The sequence below is a fragment of the Zerene cesonia genome, chromosome 5 (assembly GCF_012273895.1).
Source record: "Zerene cesonia ecotype Mississippi chromosome 5, Zerene_cesonia_1.1, whole genome shotgun sequence".
Taxonomy (NCBI): domain Eukaryota; kingdom Metazoa; phylum Arthropoda; class Insecta; order Lepidoptera; family Pieridae; genus Zerene; species Zerene cesonia.
In genome coordinates, this window is record NC_052106.1 from 4,054,866 (window position 1) to 4,078,740 (window position 23,875).

The following is a 23,875-nucleotide window of genomic DNA, read 5'->3' on the forward strand; positions in this document are numbered from 1 at the left end:
TGATATTCGATTATTCGATCACGCGATCCGACGTGCCTGTTATACCTACGGTGATTCTTTGGGTGAATTGCGTACAATATAGAAATTAGTCACCTAGGTGTGGTTTGTATACAAGTTGAGTTCGCTGCTAATGAATACACGCCTTGATACAGCCTTGTAAAAAGGTGTAAAGGGGTTATGCGATGTAAACGAAAGAAATTAGCCTAATTGGGAGGATTATGATACTGTATTACCTTTAATCGCAAATCAGTTTTCATATAATTAATAACTACATTTAAACATATTTCTAAATAGGTGTTAGGTACTCGAACAAAAAAATGGCGGAGGGAATGTTCTCTTAATAAAGATACATTCTTATAAAATACTGAGTAAATGGATAACCTTAACAAATCAAAAGCTTTTAGTTTTATTTATATTTTTATAAAGAATCAAAACTATTTTTTTCAAGTATTTTGCACACACGCAGAACGTGTTATAAACACATTTTTTTTCGCGTTTAAATAATTAGTAACGGCTATTTTCTTAAAATAAGAGTGTAGTCACGCAATTATTTCCGTCATAGTTGCGTTGGGTGAAGGTCGTCCATTACATCAGACTAACGACTTAGTTATAGGTTTTGTGTCTTACTTTGATTTTTTACTATTCAGGTATTGTGAACGCATTTGTGAAAACGCCCTTGTTGGTTGGGCCGTTAAAATATGCTAAAACAGACCACCACGCATTCACACAAACACTTACATACAAATACTGGTAGTTTTAACGATTAACTGGCCTTTAGAAATTCACAAAAAATAAGTATATTATTTTCTGAAATGTGCTCTGAAATGAATTGTTTATTCGTAATGATTTCTATACAGAACCTAGCTTGTTTAGTAATCTTAGCTGACTTTAAATATTGTATTCTTATAAGATAGTATGTAATTTATTTAACAAATATACATAGAACACATTTTTAAATATTTACAAGGTAATATCAAGATTTTGAGATAACTGTAATAATTAACACTCAATTAAATTGTGTGAACAATAGGATATTTTCAAATTAAAACATTCGTACGCGATTTGTAGCAAAAATCCCCTCCATTCTAACTCATTTTGGCACCAATTTGTATAAATACAACAAAAAAGTTGCGTTACGATGAAATTTATTGCGTCGAATGTTAACAGAAGAAGTAGGTGAGTCACGGATCATCGTCAACCCGTAATAATTACATGAAGTGTGAAGTGTTGTCTAACAAAGTTTATGGCATAATTACTTTATTGGTACTCGCACTAGATGACAAAATGTACATATTTCTATATTCGAATAAATCATATCGCTTTATAGTCTACTAGCTACGCCCCACGGTTTCACCCGCGTGTTACCATATCTCGTAGAAATATCTGGACAAAAAGTGGCCTTTACGTTATTCTAGCTACCTAGCTGTCTGCATACTAAATTTAATTGCAATTGGTTCAGTAGTTTTTGCGTGAAACAAACACATACACATGCTTACAAACTTTCACATTCATAATATTAGTAGGATTACGTCATTGGTACTCGCACTAGATAACAAAATGTAAGCTTAATTAGCAGACAGTAGTTTTAAATCGGTTAAAGTGTAATAGATTCTCTCCATTCAGATTGTTAATTAAAATATTTTCATTATATAATCATGACAACTGAAGTCCACTTATGGTTAACTTTATAAAAAGAACTGAAAAATGAATAAACATATTTGTTTAAACTGGAAATAGACTCATATATATTATATCTTACACCTTATAACTTCAATGTCTTTGTTTATATATATTTGTCTGAATGTCTTTATACCTTGTATTATATTTCGATTATCTTGTGGAAGATAAATGACGGATCATAATAATAAATGTGCTAACGTGAAAGGATAACACGCATTTTCATATAATACTATTTCATTTTCAGATCTCATTCTTATTTATCATCTTTCATCATAATATATGATAAGATATAGCGTACCTGGAGATTAAAAAAAATATAAAAATTAACTAAAGCATTTCATTTTAATTCTCAATTTTCATTTCAAAAATCTCTAGAGCCAATTAATAATATAACTATGTACGTTCCCTGGTCGAAAACTTTCTCTGTACAAATTTTCGTCTATATTGGTTGAATACTGTAGAGGTAAAGAAGAGACAGATAAAAATAATTTCGCATTTATAATATTAGTAGGCAGTGGGGAAGATAATAAAACAATGCATGTGCTAAAAATTATTTGTCACATGTTGATTGTTTTCAAACTTCAATATTCTACATAAAACGTAGGTAGTTACTCGACTTTCTAATATATCGCACTTTCCCCGAGATTACGAAGTGAAAACGTAAAATGTAATAGCTTTCATTGTCATGCGTTACTATAATGTAATGTTATATTAACTAAGCGGTTAAAATATATAAAGTTAAAATATATATAAAGCCTTAGAAATATTGAAACAGTGCGAGCAGTTTTTGTATGAAAACATCAGAACACATACAATAACATTATTATCAGATTAGTTTAAATAAGTCAAATGTTACGAAATTAATTACTTACCTTATAGTACGTACATATCTTGTAAATCAATTAAATTCTTTTCGATTCAAAGTAAAATGTATTTTTAATTTCGGTAAGTGCCTTTGATTAAAGCAACTGTTCATTATTAAATTAGGTGGTAGAGCAATCAATCAATTACTGATGAAAATTGAATGTGCTAGAAAAATCTAGAATTGTAAATAGCTATTTTATTTACGATTGAAATCATCGAAATTTTATTGCTCGTTCTAAGGGAATAAAACGTGAAATAATTTTGGACGAGTCTTTCAATTAATTTTTTATTGAATCTTGGAATACTGCTTCAATGCGACTGGATCCTGACCTTGAAATAGTAATAAATCCATATATGTATACTGATATTATAAATACAAAAGTCTATCTGTCTGTTTCGCTTTTATGTCAGTTACGATTTTATGAAAATACGGGATTCAAGTTTTTGCTCTTGGCTTAGGAAGTGGATATAATCCACAGAAATAAGATATTTGTTTATTATTTATTTATTACATTAAAACTTTAATAACCAGATTGCGTGTTACCAAGGGTTTAATATGAAGACGGGTTAATAAATGCTTACAAAGTTGGCAATTATTAACTACTAGCTTTGCCCGCGGCTTCGCACGCGTTAATTCGGAGTAGTTTAATAGATGTTATTATAAAATATACCTAAACCTCTCTCTTGAATCACTCTATGTATTAAAAAAAAACATCAAACCATCCGATGCGTAATTTTAAAGTCTTAAGCGTACATAAGGACAGAGTAAGCGACTTTGTTTTATACTATGTATTATTAACTATATCGAAGGCCGCGTGTGTTTTATGCAAATGATCCTAAATGCATATTGCATATAATACGTACACAGTTAAAGTATCAAGTATCGCAAGGAGTGTGACTAAGCTGGCTTGCTTACAGCTTGTCCTAAACAAATCGTGACCTCTCATTAATATGTATGAAGCGTAGGTTTTGCGTAGATTTCATCCAAGCGTCACGATTCGCAGCAATAACACGACTGACCCTTGTCAGCAAACGTCCTTCAAGGAATAGATGGCGCTGTACTAAAATGTTGTTTTGTCTTGACCGTGTAAAATCCCTTTCGATGCTAGGATGGTAGATGTATGGTAGGATGCGTGCGATATACATTCATATTTATGAGAAAGAGTTCGGCGACGCGTAAACAACTTAAAATGCTGATCCTTCAAAATATGTATTATATTCGTAGGGTTGTTTTTCTGGGGCTGCCGCTGTGATAACAGTGACCATTGGATTAGTTTATCAATAATATTTGTGAATATAGTGTTTCATCGAAATTTTTGTATTAGCCTGTTTATTTAATAAATATTACAATTTCTATGGCTGGTTTTGTGATTGCGTGGTCGAGTAGCAAATATAAAGACACACTTTATAGACTATTGACATATTATTAGTATAATATATGTACAGTATAATCTAGATAATAAAATATCAATATTGATTTTTAAAAATCTATAACTATTTAGATAAGGTGGTTTAAATATACCGTAATATCATCACAGAATCTAAATCCGTCCAGAGCTATATTGAACTGAGTTTTCACGACAATGTTGTTCAACAAAATTAATGTAGATTTGACCCAAGTATAACATTAACTAACCTATAATTTTACTTTAAGATAAGCAGCGCGTAATTAGTACTGATAATTATTAATTTATTACGTTTATTAGATTTTATCGTGTTCTTAATAAACATGAGTCTGTTGAATATTAATATAAGCGTATTTGAGAACGCTCACCGTACGAAATATAATTACATTGATAAAGGCCTTTGACCAGTCGAAACGTGGGTTTGATATGATTTTATGTCTTGGTAGTTATTCCAACATACTTAAATATATATATATAATATTAAACATGAATCTGTTTCTATGATGATTAGAAATTGATTGAATTCTATTAATACGTTAAAATCAATGCTTCTATCTTTTTAGAAGACGACTTTATAATAAGTAATCTATGATCTTTTAATTTCTATACCTATTAATAATGTAAAGGTGAAGAGTTTTATTGAACGCGCGAATCTAAGAAAATCCTGGACGGATCTCTCATTCTTTAATTCGATTGGATATATACGATCCATGATTGCTATTTATTTACCATATACCATAAAATATTTACCATGCGATATATGTACCATGGGCAAACCCGGCACGAACAGCTAATCAAAAATATATTGACAGACAAATATAATTTTCGGGGAGTCTCCCCGTGACCACACTCGCTGTAAAGTGTTTGAAACGTCGGGTTAATAATATAATGAATAAATCGCGTTTAAAAGTCTTTAATTTCTAAATGTTATAATGTTCCCTAGGCTAAGTCTCAATTTGTAATTATTCCAAAACAATAAAGCATAAATAAATAATAAATAAATAAATAATACTCGTATAAATCAAACACAATAATGAGAAATGTAAATCAGTAAACTGCTAATACTTTAAATTCAATTGTAAAATCATGGAATGGCCTGTATAAAGTATTAAAGATTATCATACAAATAGGTATATTGTAACTGGCGGATGTGCCTCAATAGAAATCTTTATGACAAAAACGGTTTCGCGATGTGGAGACAGGAGACCTTACTGCTAATGAGAGCGTTTCTGGAAGTGACTTAGTTTCATTACAAATGACATGCTTTTCTTAGTGTACACTACTTTATTCAATTATAAATAAAGATGTTTAGTTTAATGCGAAAAACAAGGGAAAATGCAGTTTTGTATCTTACTGATCAATTTAAAATAAACTCTTTGTTTAATAGTATTAAGGAACTCTTTAGCGTAATCAGATTTTTTTTCAAACCTAGTGACGATATACTACTAACACAGGGGTTATATTGATTATATTCGAATATTATTACTAAATAAAGCATAAAGCAGTGGTGGCTCAGTGGTGAGAACCTCGGACTTCCAAATCGATAAGTCCGGGCTCGAGACCGGGCGAGCGCGCAGGAAATGAACTGATTTTTCAATTTATCTGCACATGTAGATAACATCACCACTGCTTAAAACATCTTGAGGAAACCGGCATGTCCAAGAATCAAAAGTTCTATCACATGTGACATCTGCCAACTCGCACTTGGTCAGCCTAGTGGAATTTAGCCTGAACCCTCATACGAAGCCTATGTCCTAACTGTGGGAACATATATTGGCTGATGACAATGATTATTAAATAAACAAAATCAGAGTAAGTTCTAAAGAAACTCAAAGATATCCGAACTGTGAAAATTACAATCCGCGTTACAACAGATGCCTCGTTTGTGATTCAGATACTACATAGTTTGTTAACCAAATACTGGGAACGACACAAAGCTTTGGCTTTATAAGTGCTCCATTGAAATGACAGTATAAAAATTTGGGTTAAATTTTCTTTTGTCTAGATGAAAGAGTCTTACTACATGTTTCATGATAATTTTAGTGTCCCATACCCAAAGGTTAAAACGGGAACCTATTAGAAAGACTTCGCTCGCTTAACAACCACAACGCACTAAGCTGTATCTGATGATCGTAAGACAATTGAAATTTTTAGACACGATGTATTTTAGTTGCTGCTATATAATAATAAATAATAATGCTGTTATAGCAAAAAATAATAATTTGTGGTTAAGCAACGGCTGGCACGTTTGTTAATTGGATGGGTGATCATTTTTTTACAGCTGCTCTTTAGTTTATTTGTACGAACTTTAGCTGAGTATCGCGAAGCCGACTTGCAATTCACCAATTTTTTCTATTTTTTTATTAATATAAAACTTGCACTTTTAATGTATTTAGTGTATATGTTAAAAATCGGTGTCGTGTTACGACAATGTTAAAAAAATCTCAACATGATTCTGTGTTCTCACGAGTTTTCATCATAATAATACATCTTTTTTTTATCACTGCTTTCGATTTAATGTAAGTGCACATTCTCGAAGCGGTAGTCAATTAACAATTTCCAGTACATAAAAATTAACATTTAAAAGGGCATTTTACGATTGTCGCTAACAAAATATTCAACGGTCTACCTTAATCCCTATCTATCTCGAATCCGGTGGGAACATAATTTGGGATGAAATAATGAAACGGTATAAGTTACTCGGTTATGTTTTATTCAGTGCTCTTGTTGTCTCGTCCGCATAAAGAGCGGTTGAAAAATATTTTTGTATTATATTTTCTGGGAAAACATTGCAGTGTTGCATTTGAATTGGTCTTGAATTAACCTGGACTATGGAACAAGTTCTGAATTGGAGTTGAGAGGTTATTCGGAAAGTTTCCTATTGACCCATTGTCGCTTTCACTAAATGAGGAAACTAAATTATATAATTAGGTTTATTAAGTAAAAACACATTATACGAACTCAATTTATCTTGTATTAATTTTTGAATTCATTTCAAAATTAATAACATATTTATACACATGTAACATCCATAAATTAAGAATCTCTTATTAAGGAGCTAAGCTTACGTATTTATTTTTTATAATTACCTTTCATAGGACATCTAGAAATCCTATCTTGGCAGGTATGCCTACACTATACCTATATAGTATAAAACAAAGTTACTTCCCGCTGTCTGAATAGATCTTTAGAGAGATTTTTTGTGTGAAGTATGTGAATTAAAATACAACGCGATAATTGCATCATCGCTCGTAGATTGTTATTTTACTAGTTCTTAAGTCATTATTAACGACGGCACTCGATAAATAGTAAGTTTTTGGCAGCGAGCCGTCCTCACCGTCACCGGTCATATTGTGTTTCTCTTATCATATATAATCCTGGTGCCAATGCTATCAGCTTCAGTACGTACTACGTAGGGCTGTGTTAAACAAGCACGTTTTCATAACATTTTCCTCTTTCAGTTCAGTTTATTGAGACGCATCAATGTGTATGTTTAATTCGGTTGTTACTGCGCGTGTTGTGTTACCATTATTTATTTGAATAAGAACAAAGTGCATATGTGATGTGAAAATGTTTAGAAAGGATAAGCGACCGTCCCTAGGGTCGATAGTGATTAAAATGATGCAGGCATCGCGACGGGGCAGCGAGCCCATCTCTCCGGACGATGATGTAAGATTTTTTTTATTTCTACTCGTAAATGTAAATATTGACGCGTATAAAACGACGCTAAATCGGCCTTGAATATCCGCCAATCTTATCTATGACTGATTGTGCAAATAATTTTTAGGCACGATTCAGTGTGTTGCGACATAGACGCCAACCTGGCTCAAGACAGAAAAAAAAATTGATTGCACGAGTACCTTTTAGGAAAACGCTCCACCTTAGCTTACCATAAAGCGTATCCCTGTAAACCAGTAAAAAGACGGATTAGGATTCTGATTGATATATCTAGCAGTGAAACATCTTGAGTTGTTTTTATTAAATATGGGAAAGAATCAGCTTATTTTTTAATATCATTTTTGCAGTATTAGCATTATATAGTTTATGATCTCGATATTGTGACATATCTCAATAAAAAGTATTGGAAAACAACGTTGAAAGTATGTCAGTCTATTGGCGATTGCATACAAACGTTAGAAAACCAGTTGATGTGTTATCGCATTCCCATTACATTTTTAAAGTGCCTCAAATTACCTTAAAACCCTACTTCAGTTCACTCAATGTTAAGTGCGCGAAGTAGGTACATTGATACGATATTTTATTTCTTTTGTTAATGAAATAAGGTAGACTGTTCTGTAAAAAGCAAACATCCTTGAAACACGCGTACACAAGTTGTGTTTTTGCATTACTTTTATTTTTTGTCGTAACACGTAACAGTTGTTTATAGATACGATATATAAATATTTAATATTAGTCCATTGAAAAGTAACGTTCAGCAGTACAACTTCAATCAATCAATTTCATTTAATTTGAAATTGTTTAATTTCAAATTTTTATTTGATAAAGCGTTAAAACTCTTTTATTCAAGATAGCGGCCGCGAGCCAAGGGTCTATCCCAGAAACATGATGCTAAGCATCTACAAACCCCATTATAATGTATAACCTACTATTGCGACCTCCGGGAAAGCACCCTGAAAAATTTAACATTTAAATGGACGTGATGTGAAGTGAGGTGACTTGTGGAAGTGAATTAAATATGATTAAACTAATTTATATTTTATGATTTCTTATTAATAAAAATAGGTACAAAAATACTAATATCGGAATCATCAAATCAATTGTCATAATAATAAAAGTACTAAGTATTTAATTAATATCCAATCAGTATTATAATTTCAGAACGAATTTCTTCTCTACTTATACAATATAGCTTTAACTGATAATTGAAAATGGCTACACAAAGACAGTAGCGAGATCAACCATATCCATTAGAATCTATCGAGAATTTCAATTCCATAAATGCCTGAAAACTTGGGATTTATCCAAATCCGAACCTTTTAAACTCGTACGAAGTTCATTTGAAAGTGTTTGTAGCGCGTCGACACAGTTTTGTCTCCTTTGGGGATATTTGAATGGGCAGTCTATGCGACGCCACGTTCTAGGCTTTAGATATGTTCCAAGTGATATACCTTTCTCAATAAAACGGGAAACGTGTGTTTAGAAACGCGAAGAGTACGAGATAAGCTTTCTGCTTTTCATTACACATGTTACGTGTCGCGTTATATAGCTGTGGGAATAGGTAGCATTCAGCGAGCTAGTTGATCTGTTTTTAGAATTATATTCACATCTCGAGCTTTATTGTCTTGATACTATCGTATTTTCTTGTATATTATAGAGTTGTAGGATAGATGGAACGTCATTTGACGATTTTTGTTTTTTGAAATGGATAGCTTTTATATATTAAAAACCAGTATATTTAATATTTAGTTTGTAGAAGTAAGTCCCATTCCAATTTACAACCACCACTCGTTAAGTCCATTGACTTAACAGAGTTCAATATTCATCGTAAGTGTTAATCGTTGGTATCCATAGAAACCGTTGCGCCTGCGCAGGTGCTCGATAACAGCTGACGGGCCATTTGCAGTCCACACATGTTAATCCCACGATCGGCTCGTGCTACGATACCTTGGGCTATTAATACGCACTTAATTAATGAGTATTTATGAATAGATTTGAAGAGTTTTCACCCATTGATTTTTTTGTAATGATTTGCGTGGAAATAACACTTGTTACTTTTAGGTTAATACTTACGTATGACGTAATAATCATTGAATGGACTATAAATTGTATGAAATAATAAATTTCATTCAATAATACGGCATGTGAATTACTTCTCTTTAGTAATATGATTTAAAATTAACATTATATATATATGCATGTTTTTTTCACCGTTTTATGGCTGACGTTATTTCCTTTTTGTTCTATATTTATCAATCGAAATCAATATTTTTTATGACTATTATTTAAAGATTCGATCAGTTAAATTTCTATTATAAGCTATAATATGTATCTTTGCTAGTCAAAAAATATTCTATGACTGCAAATATTTCAGAATAATAACAGCATAACCGCAAACGCCTAATTGGGTTCCCCGTTGCAATGTTTCCAGGAAAATTATTTATACTAATTCATTATCAACCTTGTTGTTTCTATTTATATTTTAGGAAGGACATTCGGCATCATCATTAAAAATTATTTTAATTTAAATAATTACATCTCAATATTACATATTTGAATAATCCGATGTCTTCCTATATACCTATTTTTAAACATAAATTCTATGGGTATATATTATCCGTTTTTTTATTATTGATCCAATAATAAACAATAACTTTTACAATTTGTACATTAAAGTTTATAGTCATAGCATATGTTATACAATAAAAAAAATATTACTTACTAATTATGAACAATGGATTTGTTTTTTTTATTTTTACAGATAAATTTCAAACTGCTTATGCTGCTAATTCAACTGTTAGCCGCGAGGCTAACAAAATTCAGGAAAACAAAAGGTGCTTTTACTAGTTTAATTTTCTTTGTAATATAATAATTACCTCGTTTACTACGAAAATGAAAGATTACAGTGCCCCGAATATAATAAAAGCAGCACGCGATCGTAACATACGGTTTTATGCGATAACTTTGTCGTAAACAAGTATAAACTGTAAATGAAATAGCCTTGGTTAGTTTGAATCTTTGTGATGGGGAAAATTTTTATAATAAACTAATAAACGGTCGGCCCCTTGGTGGAACAGAATCCCATGGGTATGAGATGTTTCACTACGATAAAGAAGCCTATCGCTCTCTCACCTATGTCCAAATACAAAAATCTGAAAGGAACGGCACCTGAAAGAAATTGAACAAAAAACACACTTTCGCTTTTGTAATATGAAAATTTTTATAATCTGTATGTTATTATTGAAAACTTACTACAATACGTAACTGTTTTTCACATTATTTTTCATATAATATTACTCGTATCACAATACCTACTTTACTTCTCCAGTTTTCATCTGATTTGGCATAAGCCTGGATATTGTATTTTCTTATACCGCAGTGAGTCTGTGGGAGCCAGATATAAATTCGTATATACTTAGCGTATTCAATACGCTCACATTTTCTACATTTCACTTGACTATTAGAGATTTTAAATTCGAGCACTGCAATATCGAAGACATTTTATATTGAATCGCCTTCAAATTTCCTGCTTATAGGTAGATATTGCGAGATGAATACAGTTCTATGTACCCAAGTGTTATTTGCAAATATTATTTGTTTGCTCAAATTTAAACATTCATTAATTCCACTAGATTTCCTTCAAAAGTTTAATATTTACGTCAATTAACAACCACGAAAATTGATCTCGAAGCACATTATAATGATGTGATATTTCCTCATCACAACACCGCAATAATTAATTATTGACTCTAAATATTACTTTATAAATATTGTATATTTATTTGTTTTGTATTAAATTAAATTTATAGAAATGTGTTCATACGATTTGACGCGAAATTATGTAAAAAGGTCACCGCTAATTCATTAAAGGGTGCGTGTTTTAGGTAATAGCTTAACAGCCGAATTCTAATACAAGTGAGTGCTTTCTAATAGAATCGTGCATCGTGTGAATGAACTAAGGTCGTAAATAACCAATCGCAAAATAGGATTCCACCTCTGATTCTGGAGTTGTCTATCATTTGAAACGTATCGGTATAATAGAGTAGTCGTGGTAATGAGTCAGCATTTTACCGAACAATGCAGCTCTGCTATTATATGGTCGACGATTTTTGTCCGAAGACATCCTTGCTTTTAACTACAGGTTGTTTAGTGATTGAAATTCTATGGCTTTGTTGTGAAGTGTCTGTATAAATGATTTTATGATTCGCGTCGTTTTCTATTATTTGTTATATTGAATTTTGTCGTATGAATAAGTTTTAAATAGCATGCTTACCCTGTAATGCCTTAAAATTAATTATCTGTGGTGAGTTTCAAGTTCAACTATAATTAGTATGAATGCCAATGAACTTTTAGTGGCAACTAACAATCAGTAGCGTCTCAGTCTAGTCATCACAGATTCATTAATTATTAATCGTTATGTACTTGGTACCTCTTCTATGAAGAACACTATATTTTATATGCAAAAAAATGCTAACGTCATTTTGGTTTATGTAATAGTTACATTCATTGTATAGATACTCTTACGTTCTTGGACCAAAATTGTTATTTTAACAATGACTCATGCTGTGACTAATAGACCTCTTACGACTAAGGTACATTTTAGCAAACAGCAGTGAAAGATATAAACGACATCGATAAATTTATTATCAACTAAGTTGTTAATTTGCAAAACCAAATCTTATGACAGATTTAAACAGGAATTCATCCTTCATGGAATGAATTTTTAACGTTAAACACTTTATGAGACGTCAGCGAATCCCTAGGTAGCTTTCAACCAGGTGCACTTCAAATGACTCATAGTACCAACATGTTTCTTAAAGCAACGGCTGAAGATTCATATCGCTGTGGCAAACTATGAAATCATAATCCTAATGTCTTGCTGCTTGAATAAATCAAGCTGTCGCAACATTGAGAGACACACGCAAGCGTTGTTTGCAAATAGAATATGCAATGATACGTGCTAGAGGTACGAACTCTTTTGTTCTTGGGTTCAGCGTAGGTTAAGAGAGTCAAGTCCAATGTCTTGTTAGAAGGTTTACTAGAGGTGCATGTCAGCTTTTGTTCTGATTCTTTGCATGCATTAGGTCATGAGAATTTTCTAGAGCAATTTGTTTTTATTCGATTTAATAATTCTCTGCCATGTTTTCGTACACAGCTTGGCGTGGAGTAATTGCTTTTTATAAACATTGAGTGTTAGAGATTTCTGGTGTCAATTATAAATTAAACTAAAATAAGCTCAAATCGTAGAATTCGTCTGAACAAAAACATGTTTACAATATACCTGGCAACACACCAATCGCTGTAATCTTTACAACTATATTTATGTGTTTTTCCTATCCACATACAAATTGGAAGTAGCATATTAATCGCTTGTAATTAATCAGAAATCGGACATTGGCATCCTAAAATTATGAAGGATTAAATCGATCAATTTACAATGATGCAATTCTATTCTGACAACTGAAAAAAATATCTATTATCGTAAAAAGAATGTTAAATGCTATTTCTGTCTCAAAGTTTATACTCGAGCTGTGTTTTTGTTACCAAATGTTAGTCATTTCGGTTTTATTCTGTAACCAAGCTCAGTTCGTAAAAAAGGCTATTAAATCAGATCCAACACTAAGCGATAGGATTTTTATTTTATTTAAGAAGTGCACCTAACCGAGACGATCGATCGTAGACGACCGCGCTATAAATAAAACTGAATGCATCGTGACCCACTTAGAAAAGTTTTATTACGAGATTCTATAGATCGGAGGCTGCGGTAAAACTACTGTTTTGTAGTTTTATCCGTTTTGTTAGGAAACAGTTTGCAGACTACTTGTAGAAGCATGAAATAACTTTCTAATAGTCAAACTTTAAATAATAAATTGTCTTGATAGTTGAAGTCGTGAGGAAATGTCATTTCAGCTCATACATTTTGCTGTTTATTTTTTTTTTGTAATTAAGTGTTCTTTTTTTATAGTGAGTATATTTTATGAAACCTTCGTAGCATATAAAGAAGCCTCAAGGCAGTCTCATTTTCACAAGCTTTTTATATGAAGGCTTGATAACCGGCAAGTTAAAGTTTCTATTGCCAAAGCCTTTGTGTCTTTGTAGTCATATTTTTTATCTCGTACATACTCTAAGGAAACGAATACTTTTAGAACAGTCCTTCTAGCAACTATAAAGATATTTCTATACAGAAATGTCAAGCTATTGTTTCATCAGTTTCTTTAATATTTACTTAATTCGCATATTATATTCTTTAGAATACTTGCGACGTATTATAAGCACATCAAATTGTATTGTTATTTTGTTTTCGATATATAAAAAAACAGCTCAGTTGAATGCTGATATTATGCTTATGCCGCGTCTTTTTTAGGCATACGTATGCAGTGCATTCACTTCAATGACATGCACACAAGAGAAATTGAAGTTAGCAAGGTCTTTGACAGATGGCCACAGGAGATTGTCAGTCGTAACACGCGATCTGAAGTCAACCGTTCAGCGTGTGAGGCAATGTCGTTATGAAATGGTGCCTGTGGCAGATGCAATGCTATCATGTTACGTTTTGGTTATGAAATTGTTTATGGATTCGACGTCATTTCGGTTGGGCTAGAAACGACAGATAAGAAGTGTTACTTGTGTGTGCACGTGCACGGGTGTCTTTACCTAATATGTAGGTTTAAATGCGATTCAATGGGAAGGGAAGAAAGAGTTTATTACACTGAGACTATATATATGACTGACACTATCACTATACAGGCGAAGCAGTACCGAACAGCTAGTGCATTTATAAATTTTAATGTATATGTACCAGCTTTGCAGCGCGGTTTTACCCGCGGTCGATCTGCGGGCAATATATTAAGCGTCTCAGTATTTCTTTAGCTTATATGCTATTCTGGTACCTATCCCTATATCTCATCAGAATAGTTCCGTGGTTTTCTCGTGACAGTGTTACAAACATAAATCCATAGGTACATTATTTAATTCAAAATAAATATTTCGGGCACTGCGTTTGTAATGGTATGTACATAATTTTAATATTTGCATATATATTCAAATGTATTTAATTAAGACACTTGTTAACAAAACTGATTACCCATGAATACTTAATCGTAATTTATAAATCAACCATTTCCAATCCTATGTAATTGGTATATTCCTGGCAAAATAACTCGGAAAGTTACGCTAATGAAGATTACATAACTGTTATGTTTTCTAAATAATTGATTTCATCATAAACGTGTTCTCGTCACAATTTGTCAAAAATAAATTATGAGTTATAAAAGAATAAACTATTTTGAGGTTTAATAACATTCCTGCACTTCAAATTTAAATGTATTATTTCTCTAAATAAAGCATATTTATGCACACATTGAAACCGTTAGAGTTAAATATAATCTATTCGGCTTAATTTTCGTCGGACTAATTGCGATATGAGAGTCAAACGGTAATCGAAAAAAGACGGTTTCCATGCAGAATGTTTAACAACATTTCGAGATAGTAAGACTAAAGACGTAAATTATGCTCATTTAGCTCTTTGTACGTTGTTATGTGTAAAAGCGAAATCGTATATTCCTCTATAATAAACGAGGCGGGCGTTGAACTATAGTTACGTATGCATATTATGTTGTTTAACGTTATTATGAAATTTGTAATTCAAATTACAAAAAACGAGGCTTAATCCGCTGTTATATTGCACTTATACAAGCTTAGTTAATACTGCATATAATTAGTCGACTGGTGTTGAATTAAGACATTTTTATCTATTACTGTGTTAGGTTTAGTTAAATATGTAAATAGCCACGTATATTATTCGTTATTCTAGATTTTAAAATATTTGGCGTATTAGTTATTTGACGTAAAATGAACGCGAACCGACGAGAGCATTTTGTTCTGAAAATATGTATTTATTTCTCAATGAACAAAAATAATGCAGCGAACGCAATGAAAGCGAGGTTTATGTTCGCTTTGAAAAACACAAAAAAATGATATGATCTTTTCACATTTTAATCTTTTAACCATTTTGACCTAGTTCGTTCAAAACGCACTACTTTTTATTAAAAAAAGTGAAATATTTCAATCCTGAAATGTATGTAGCTCTCCAATTACGTTTCAACGAGAGGCATGGAATGTACACATTAAGCGAATGCCCGGTCACAGGTAAAAATTACAGCTTGGGTATGAGAAAATTCATTAGGGCAGCGCACGTTAAAAATATTAGGGCATTGCTACATTGTTACATAACATCTGTCACCCAAAATATTTCTCAAACTTATACTATATATATATAGGTACGTCTTGTAACATGAATACCGACATGCGATTATAAATATACAGAATATGTTAAAAATGTTTGTCATATAGTAAACGCGTTGTATGAAGTTCCGTTATTATTTAATGGAAGAGACCTGTGAATTCGGATTTGTACAGAACTTTCTAGAATGTTCGAATACAAACAGCAATTGCGTTCATACCCTTAAACATATGTGTTGCATGCGAGCTCGAGAGTATTCATTACGTTGGCCTCCAGCTAAAGTATACCCGCCGTGCATAAATATAACACGAACTAAATTATAATATATTACGCGCGCCATTTCTGTGATGCATTAAATGTGAAAAATTCCAGCCACAAATTTGAATTGTGTGACGCAATATAACTTCAAATTTTAAATGCGATAACGAACATTTTCATGATTTGCAAATAATTTTACAGCGTTATGTTGAGGCATTTTTCTATTCGCTCTGAACAAGAGTAGAAATTGACCGGGATGAAACGTTTCAAAAAATTGATTTACGTGTAATATTTCTAAGACCATTTAATTTGGTAAACGTGGAGAGTTCATTAGATTAAATTATGATATATGTCTATATAGTATAAGAAAATTTATATGCCACTGAGTCAATTTTAACAATGTATGTCGTTCATATAGCATATATTAATTGATAATTGTTATTCATAGCACTCCATAATTCGTCTTGATCAGTGACGTCATAAGTTAGTGAATCTTTTACGTATATGTCCATGTCGCCACTTCGTCTGCAAAGTTTTGAGCCAACAATAATATTTTATGATTCCATATGCTTTTTGTTCCATGTATATTGTATTCCTTGTATAATGTGGCACATGGCTTCGGAGTATGTAACTGTTCTTTTCGATTAGATTGCTAGTTTAAAAATATAAATAATATAGTTTGGGTTTTAAATATATTTACTTTAAGGAGCTTTTAGATCCTCAAATAAGGGTTCATTTCTCTGGATATTTATTTTGTATGATTAGTTTAAACCTATTTGAGTATAATAATATATAGACTTAGCTAGTGCTATGAGTTCCAGTGATTCAAAAACTTCCTTCTCAATCAGTTTCCTCTTAATATTCAAATTGACCTAACCTAAAACGAAGTCCAGATAAACGTGATTGTCCCGAATTCTTAAGGTTTGTTAGATGTTATCTAAGTAATTTGTTTCCCCACTCGTCTGGACGATTAGTTCCTGATTTGCCGTTGGGGCGACGTCAATAATGATCGATTTTATCTGGAGACAGCCCAAGTGTTTGCCCAACTGTCTTATCGCATACCAAATAAACCTCAGAAAGCTGACCAATGTTTCCTCATTTAACGCTGGCATTTTTTAAATATTCCGAATTACACTAACTTGAGAATGTATATATAGTTCTGTTACAAGAGTTGAGTCTCCAAAAATACTTGAGCAGAATTAAGATTTTAGATGGAAAGTAGGTTGGTTCAAATAAGTCACTAAATTGGTATATTCAAACTATAGTTAGTCGATATTTAGACAAATAACAATGAACCTTATCAATAACTTTTATATTAGGCAAATATTATAGTGCCTCGTCCAGTGTAACTGTAAATAGTAACAGAGATATGAGCTATTGATTTACGGTATCACTACCGAGAATTCATATCTGATACCAATTAAAGTTTGGTCTATATGCACTTTGGGGTTACAGTACGTGGGAATTGTTTATGTGTTTGTTGATTATTGCTTGATGAAAGGGACGTTTGAGTTTGGGCGTATTATTCAGTGAAGCTCTGATTATTAAAGGTATTTAAACTCAAATATGATATAAGATGTATCGTGCTGGAGTATTGTATAAAATCCCAATCGCCATCTTTGATATACAAAAAAAATATTTTAAAAATTTTGCATATATATTATTAAGTTTAATAATATATATGATGATATCTCCCACCTCCCGTGTTCGGTGTTTATTTTATTATACGACCATTTTATGACTGCTTTTAACCAAATATTAAAATCGTATATTCAAATTCAATTTACATTTATCAAAGCTTGTTGACGTACGAGTACATACCTAGTTTCAAACGAAACTTTAATAGTTTTCGATTTGCGGAAGAGCTTATAAGAAAATTGCTCTACAAACTTCCCCTACCTGCTTCTCAACTTTCATACCATATATTCAGTACCTATCTTACAGTTATGGCCAGAAATTTGAACGGTTTCCAAATAAATTCCATTCAAAATACTTTACGAGGAATAGACTCAATTGAATATGTTTATCGGTTATTTATATTGAGATTTACATTGCCTCGTAATATTTAAATGTCCTGAGATATTTTTGGAAGTTTAATTATACGTAATGGAGATTCTATCTACACTATTATTATAAAGATGAAACTTTTATATTTTTGTATGTTTGTAACGTTTTCACACAAAAATTACTAGATCGATATCAAAATTTCTTTCACCATTGGAAAACTAACTTCACTGAGTGACAGGCTATATATGTACCACAGGCGAAGCCGAGGCAAACAGTCGAGTCAATGTCACAATTTATGCAGTTCGAATTATTTTGTCTTTTTCTATTGTACCCTTTCGTAGATGTATGAAATAGACAGTTACATAATATCCTCACATCTCGCGACAGAATAGCCGTGTATTTCTCGCTGGAGATATTTTATAGTACCGATATCTTAAGATAAGCTCCCCATGCACCTTTATTTCTTCGATTTATTCATGTCTCCGCATAAATTTCGCTATCGCAAAAGAACTAAGGTAGGTGGTGGCTAGGTTCATGGCTTCCTGTGTTATATCAAGGGGTACTGATTTACTGTGTGAAAAATAAAACGTTAACATAGAAATATAATGGTATTCTTTTATCTTTCATTGATTTTAGTTGAATGTTTTGGAATTATTTTCAAATAGAAATTATTCGTTGTATTTTCACTTGTACAATTTGACACGCAATTTAAGTATGAGTAACGTCTTATTTTAAATGTATTCCGAAGATTCTCCCATAGTGAACATTTTAAACAGAGTTCAAAGTACTCCCAAGAACTAAGAATGGCTTAACACCTATCATCTAAGACAAACGACGCTTAGCGCCGGAGTCGTACAATAATAGCTATTAAGGTTTAAGTCCATAACTATGCATTCACGTCTTTACGTAATCCGGATAGTCGCAGCTCAGACATGCTCATAGAATATTGGCAAAATGAATGCCCCGGTATCGTCGTCTATGAAGATTTTTAATCTTTCTTGTCTTTTATTACTCTTTTATAAGATGATCAGATTCTATAACTGGAATATGTATGTAATTTGTTATCTCTGCAATATAGACTTTTATATATTCAGGGCATATTAAACTTTACTAAATAATAATACTTTTTCTCTTTCTAATTTAATGTTTATTCTCTTCAATTAAGTTATTGGATGCTTTTATCATCTTGATAATTATTTTATCATTATAGTCGCTCGTTTCTGACGTTAACGACAAAACGATCTACTTGTATCCGTTATGATGTAGTTGCTTCATTAAACATTAATCGTAAACTTTAATTTCAGTGATTCTGTGTAGTTTACTTCGAATCGTTTTTGATGTAGCATATCTTAAATATTTGTGGTATTTAAACTTGAAACGTTATGCTCAACCATTTAACTCACTCAACCGTTTTAATAATTTATTTTTGAATATTACCAATAAGTACCTACTAATAGTTTGTTTTTTTTTTTTATTGCAGGTATTTTTAGATAATATTTCTTCTGTAAGGGTAAGGATGTAGTTTAGAAATATTCGTCATCAATCATATTTTACAAACGCACTGCAAACGAGCTGTTGGTTCGTCCGATAGTAAGCGATCACCTCCTCCCATGAACATGTTCTGAGGTTGAGCCCCTGCAAATGCGTTGCCCACTTATAAGCGTTAAGGGATATGGGAAGGATTGACGACGTATATTATGAAATGCACTGGGATGGGTGAGGAAAAGGATACGGGCCTGCGGCTTTTCCTCTAACCGAACCAAACATATTAGCATTCACATTCTTCTATGAGGGTCTTGTACCTTCTCCGGTGTGAGTTGGCCAGTTTAAATTGCATTGATTGAAAACTTCGGGTTAATTAAATAAGTTGACGAGACTGGTACAAAATATAATCATGCATAGAGCAATATATTTACCAACTAGTAGAAACAATGAATTCTAATAGAATTTATCAAAATATGTTTAATGTATCAAAAATCTTCAAATGCTACTGCGGAACTGAACCAAAAACCGATTTATTGCACAATTGCGCTTGTATTTCACGATGAACAGTTGATGTCGAGAAATATAAGAGCCATACTTAGAATCGGATTTTATGAAAAAGCGTTTCGTTCTTGTTTGGCAACGTAACCGCTGTTTTGTCGGCTCGGTAGATTTTTTTCTCTGTTAGCATCAGGCATCTCATTCAGTGGTTCGCCTCGCACTGCATTTTTCATTTGAAAGTTGAAAACGCGCTTGGCTTTATTCATCCCAGAATATTATCTTGGCTCAATACATAAAAGTTTTCGCGTACAATGCAGTTCATTCGACATTCAGTTCTTTGGGAACATTTTGTAAACATCATTAAATTATGCAGAAAACTGAGTGAATAAGCTGGCAAGTTTGTAGTTGTGTTTTTAATAACCAGTTCATCGTGTTTAGAGAATAATAGTTGTAGTGTTAGCTCGCATCCATGTTTTGTACATACGAAAGTGTTGTTATATTCCCGCTTCTTTTGATAAAAGCTGGTTTGCAACTTGATCTCTTGAAAGGAGGACGAGTGTGTGGGACTAAGGAGATTAAATGTCAGTTAAACGCTATATATAGCATACGTAATTTGAAAATATGCAATTATTTAAATTTTAAAGTATGCTATAATGATTAGTGTGTAAGTTTCAAATTTCAATTTCCTCTCGAATTCTATGCAACCTATTAAAAAACTACTTATACTTGTCTTTTTAATTTATACGTAACCAATGAATTTTATAAATATGGTAAAGACAATTTTTTTTTTTGCTTGTTAAGCACCGTCTGAGATGAGCAACGGGTGAAATGAGATGCGAAATAAATTTTCATATTGCAATTTTATAGCACATTGCGTTGGATATTTTCACATGTGAAAAATCGCTTTTAATTTATTTGCTTTTCCAAGTATGGTTAACGCCTTATTTCATAATGTTATTTTACGTATGGGTCGTGGTTTTAAGTTAAAATCATTCAGGAAATAAATTTTTGAATTCGGGAATTAATTGATCAGTTATTTTAATTAGTTGTTTACCATCACTGTATTAAACAATAGTTTTTATTCCTCAATCTGATATAATATGCACATGATATATATTATACAGTTAATAGTTATAAGATACAATTCATTCAATTCTTACCACTGCATTTAAAATGTCATCTGAATGTTGCAATAATAATTCATTGCTTAACGCAATTATGGTAATCAAAAAGGCATTAAATGCTCTAAATGATTATACATAGTATCATTTTCTATTGTACGAAATATAAAAGGTTACACTTTCCAAGTATAGTCAGTTACCTAAAAGAATAGCCAGGTGACCTTTCAACACTTCTTCAAACTAAAGGTCTCTCTTTGTTCCCACAGTGAACCATAAAATTGCTTCCTTACCCCATTGTATCAGTGTTGCTATTTTAATAATCATTTGATAGCTTTGTTAAGAGCTTAGTAATTAGCAGAGTAGGCAAACGACAAGCAAAGAGGTTCTAATGTAGTTTAAATTAATTCTTTTAAGAAAGCTTGTAATTAACAATTCACAGCCAGCTAATCTTGAAAAGCTTAGCAACCAAGTTGCAGGTTTTTTTTTTTAATTTCTTTATTTCAATTTTATATAACTTACTGGTATTTTCCTGAAACCGTTCTGCCGTTACAGAAGTTTTGATGTGATTATGTTATTCAAATTCACACAAAATTTATGCAATTTGTTTCGTTAAATTATTGTAAAAAAATGTATCATTTTGTACATTTATTATAGTATCAAGATTTTGTTATTGTTCGGTGGTTTGTATGGTGGATTTCAAGATACTCAAAATTTTAACTTCTCATTTCGCTATGTTGCTAGTTTTGAACTTCTTGATGCAATATCAAAGTTTAGCAATATTAGTAACTAGGAAAGCCAGCAATCTATTCGGCACGGTTACAGGGCCTAAGTACTGGAGCGTAATATTATTATAAAACTTTATAGAACTAGAATTCGCTCGAAGTTACTAGAAGCACTTGATAACGTCGTCAATTAGTGCGTTGGCCTCGGCAGTCGGCTGCGCGTCTCGGTTGAAGCCTGAGTGTTTAATTTGGAGCACCCTATATAATGCCTTAATTTTAACATTATTGCATTATATTTTGTATATTTCATTGAACGTATATAATTAAAATAGAGAATATTTTTTACGTTTTATTTTAAGTGTATCAAATGACTTCGATTGAACAAAAATCTCATGTTGTATAGTTATATTTGTTGATTATTTTCGTCTGCCCGAAATTATTGGTATCTGACGTATATCCTGACGATCGATATATATGACATATAATAATATTATAATTAATTATTGGTTTGTCTGTCTCTTCCTCCTAAGCAATTGAACCGGCTTAGATGAAAGTTGATATGAAGTTAGTTTGATACCCGGTAAAGAGTGTAGAATAGTTTTTAACCCGGCAATCCTACGGGATCAGGAACTATGCGGATAGAACCGTTGGACTACGCGGGTGAAGCCGCAGGCGGAAAGCTAGTGCTCAGTATTTCCGGGAAAAACTAAAAGCCAATAAAAATTTGATCGGGGCATTAAATATAAACAGTTTGTTAGTAATGACGATAAAGCTGTAAAAGTACATAATCGTCGTTGTTTAGGCGCATCGCAGTCGCTCCAAGGCGGGCGGGGTCATCGACCTGGCTAATAACTTCCGTTCTGCAAACGTAGGCTAGTTCAGTTAGGATGGCGTTATAACGAGTTTTCAGACTTTATTTTATGTAATTTATTTTATTTATATTTAATTTAAGTATTAACAAACCGTTTAATAATGCGGTAAAGTTGAAATGTGTTTTATTTATTATGTTTACAATCAAAATATGCACATTGAAGAGCAGTAAAAATATTTGTCATTAATTAATAAACATTCATTCTACAGAACTGCTTTAATAGATATAGATCTGGTTTCAACTGCATTTAAGATATATATTTAAATTTTAATATATTTTATGTTATGACAGTCGAAAAATAATGAAAAGATGGTGACCTACATAACAAATCACAACTTAAATGGAAAGCCATTTTGGAGACATCAAAAGTCCAGAAAATTCGGATAGCTCTGAATATTGACAGTGTCAGGTAGATGAAACCCATATCAACCAATAAAACGAACCTACTGAAGTCTTACAAAATAGTTGCTAAACCTTTCTTTAGAATTCCACACGATGTCACTCATGTCTTTGTAATGGCTATTGATATAAAACTATAGGAAGTATCTTTCCTATTCGTCCTTCCAATCGAAATCGTTCTTTTATCATAAGTGCATTTGCTATTTAAGAAATAACTTCACTTGGCCTTAAGAGATGTCTTTTTACTTTATTGTCTCCATGCCACTAAGGGAATCCTGTCACATTGTAAATGTACGCTACATGCGGTTAAATATCAAATTTACTTCGATTCGCCTTGGATACTTGCGGCTTTGTACCTGTAAATAATATGTTTGTGTTTATGAGTGCGCAACGTTATATTAAGTTTCAATGTAAACACTCCTTGTAAATAATGTATCGTAGTTTATTGAAGTCTATTATTATTAAATCTTTCAATTATTGATTGGCATTCTATATTTAAAATATGTATGGATCTGAATGAAGTTTAGTATAATTCGTTGTTGGAATTCCGAAAAATATCAAATACTTACAACCAAAATGTGTTCGTGACCGGTGATGGTTATTAATAATTTGATCGTATGTCTATATATATATATATATATATA

General features: G+C 32.0%; 1 protein-coding gene across 5 annotated transcripts in view; it reads left to right on the plus strand.

The window, feature by feature from the left end:
• The window catches only part of LOC119839986 (rap1 GTPase-activating protein 1), a 207,741-nt gene that overhangs the window by 150,085 nt on the left and 33,781 nt on the right, over positions 1-23,875 (plus strand). The window contains exons 1-2 of one of the 5 annotated variants that reach the window (XM_038366468.1): positions 7,370-7,619; positions 19,616-19,645. The exons of the other annotated variants lie outside the window; for them this stretch is intronic. Of the exons in view, the coding sequence (XP_038222396.1) occupies positions 7,521-7,619; positions 19,616-19,645 (129 nt within the window). The 5' untranslated portion in view covers positions 7,370-7,520. Of the gene's footprint in view, positions 1-7,369; positions 7,620-19,615; positions 19,646-23,875 lie in introns of those variants that run through there. 5 annotated transcript variants of the gene reach the window in all.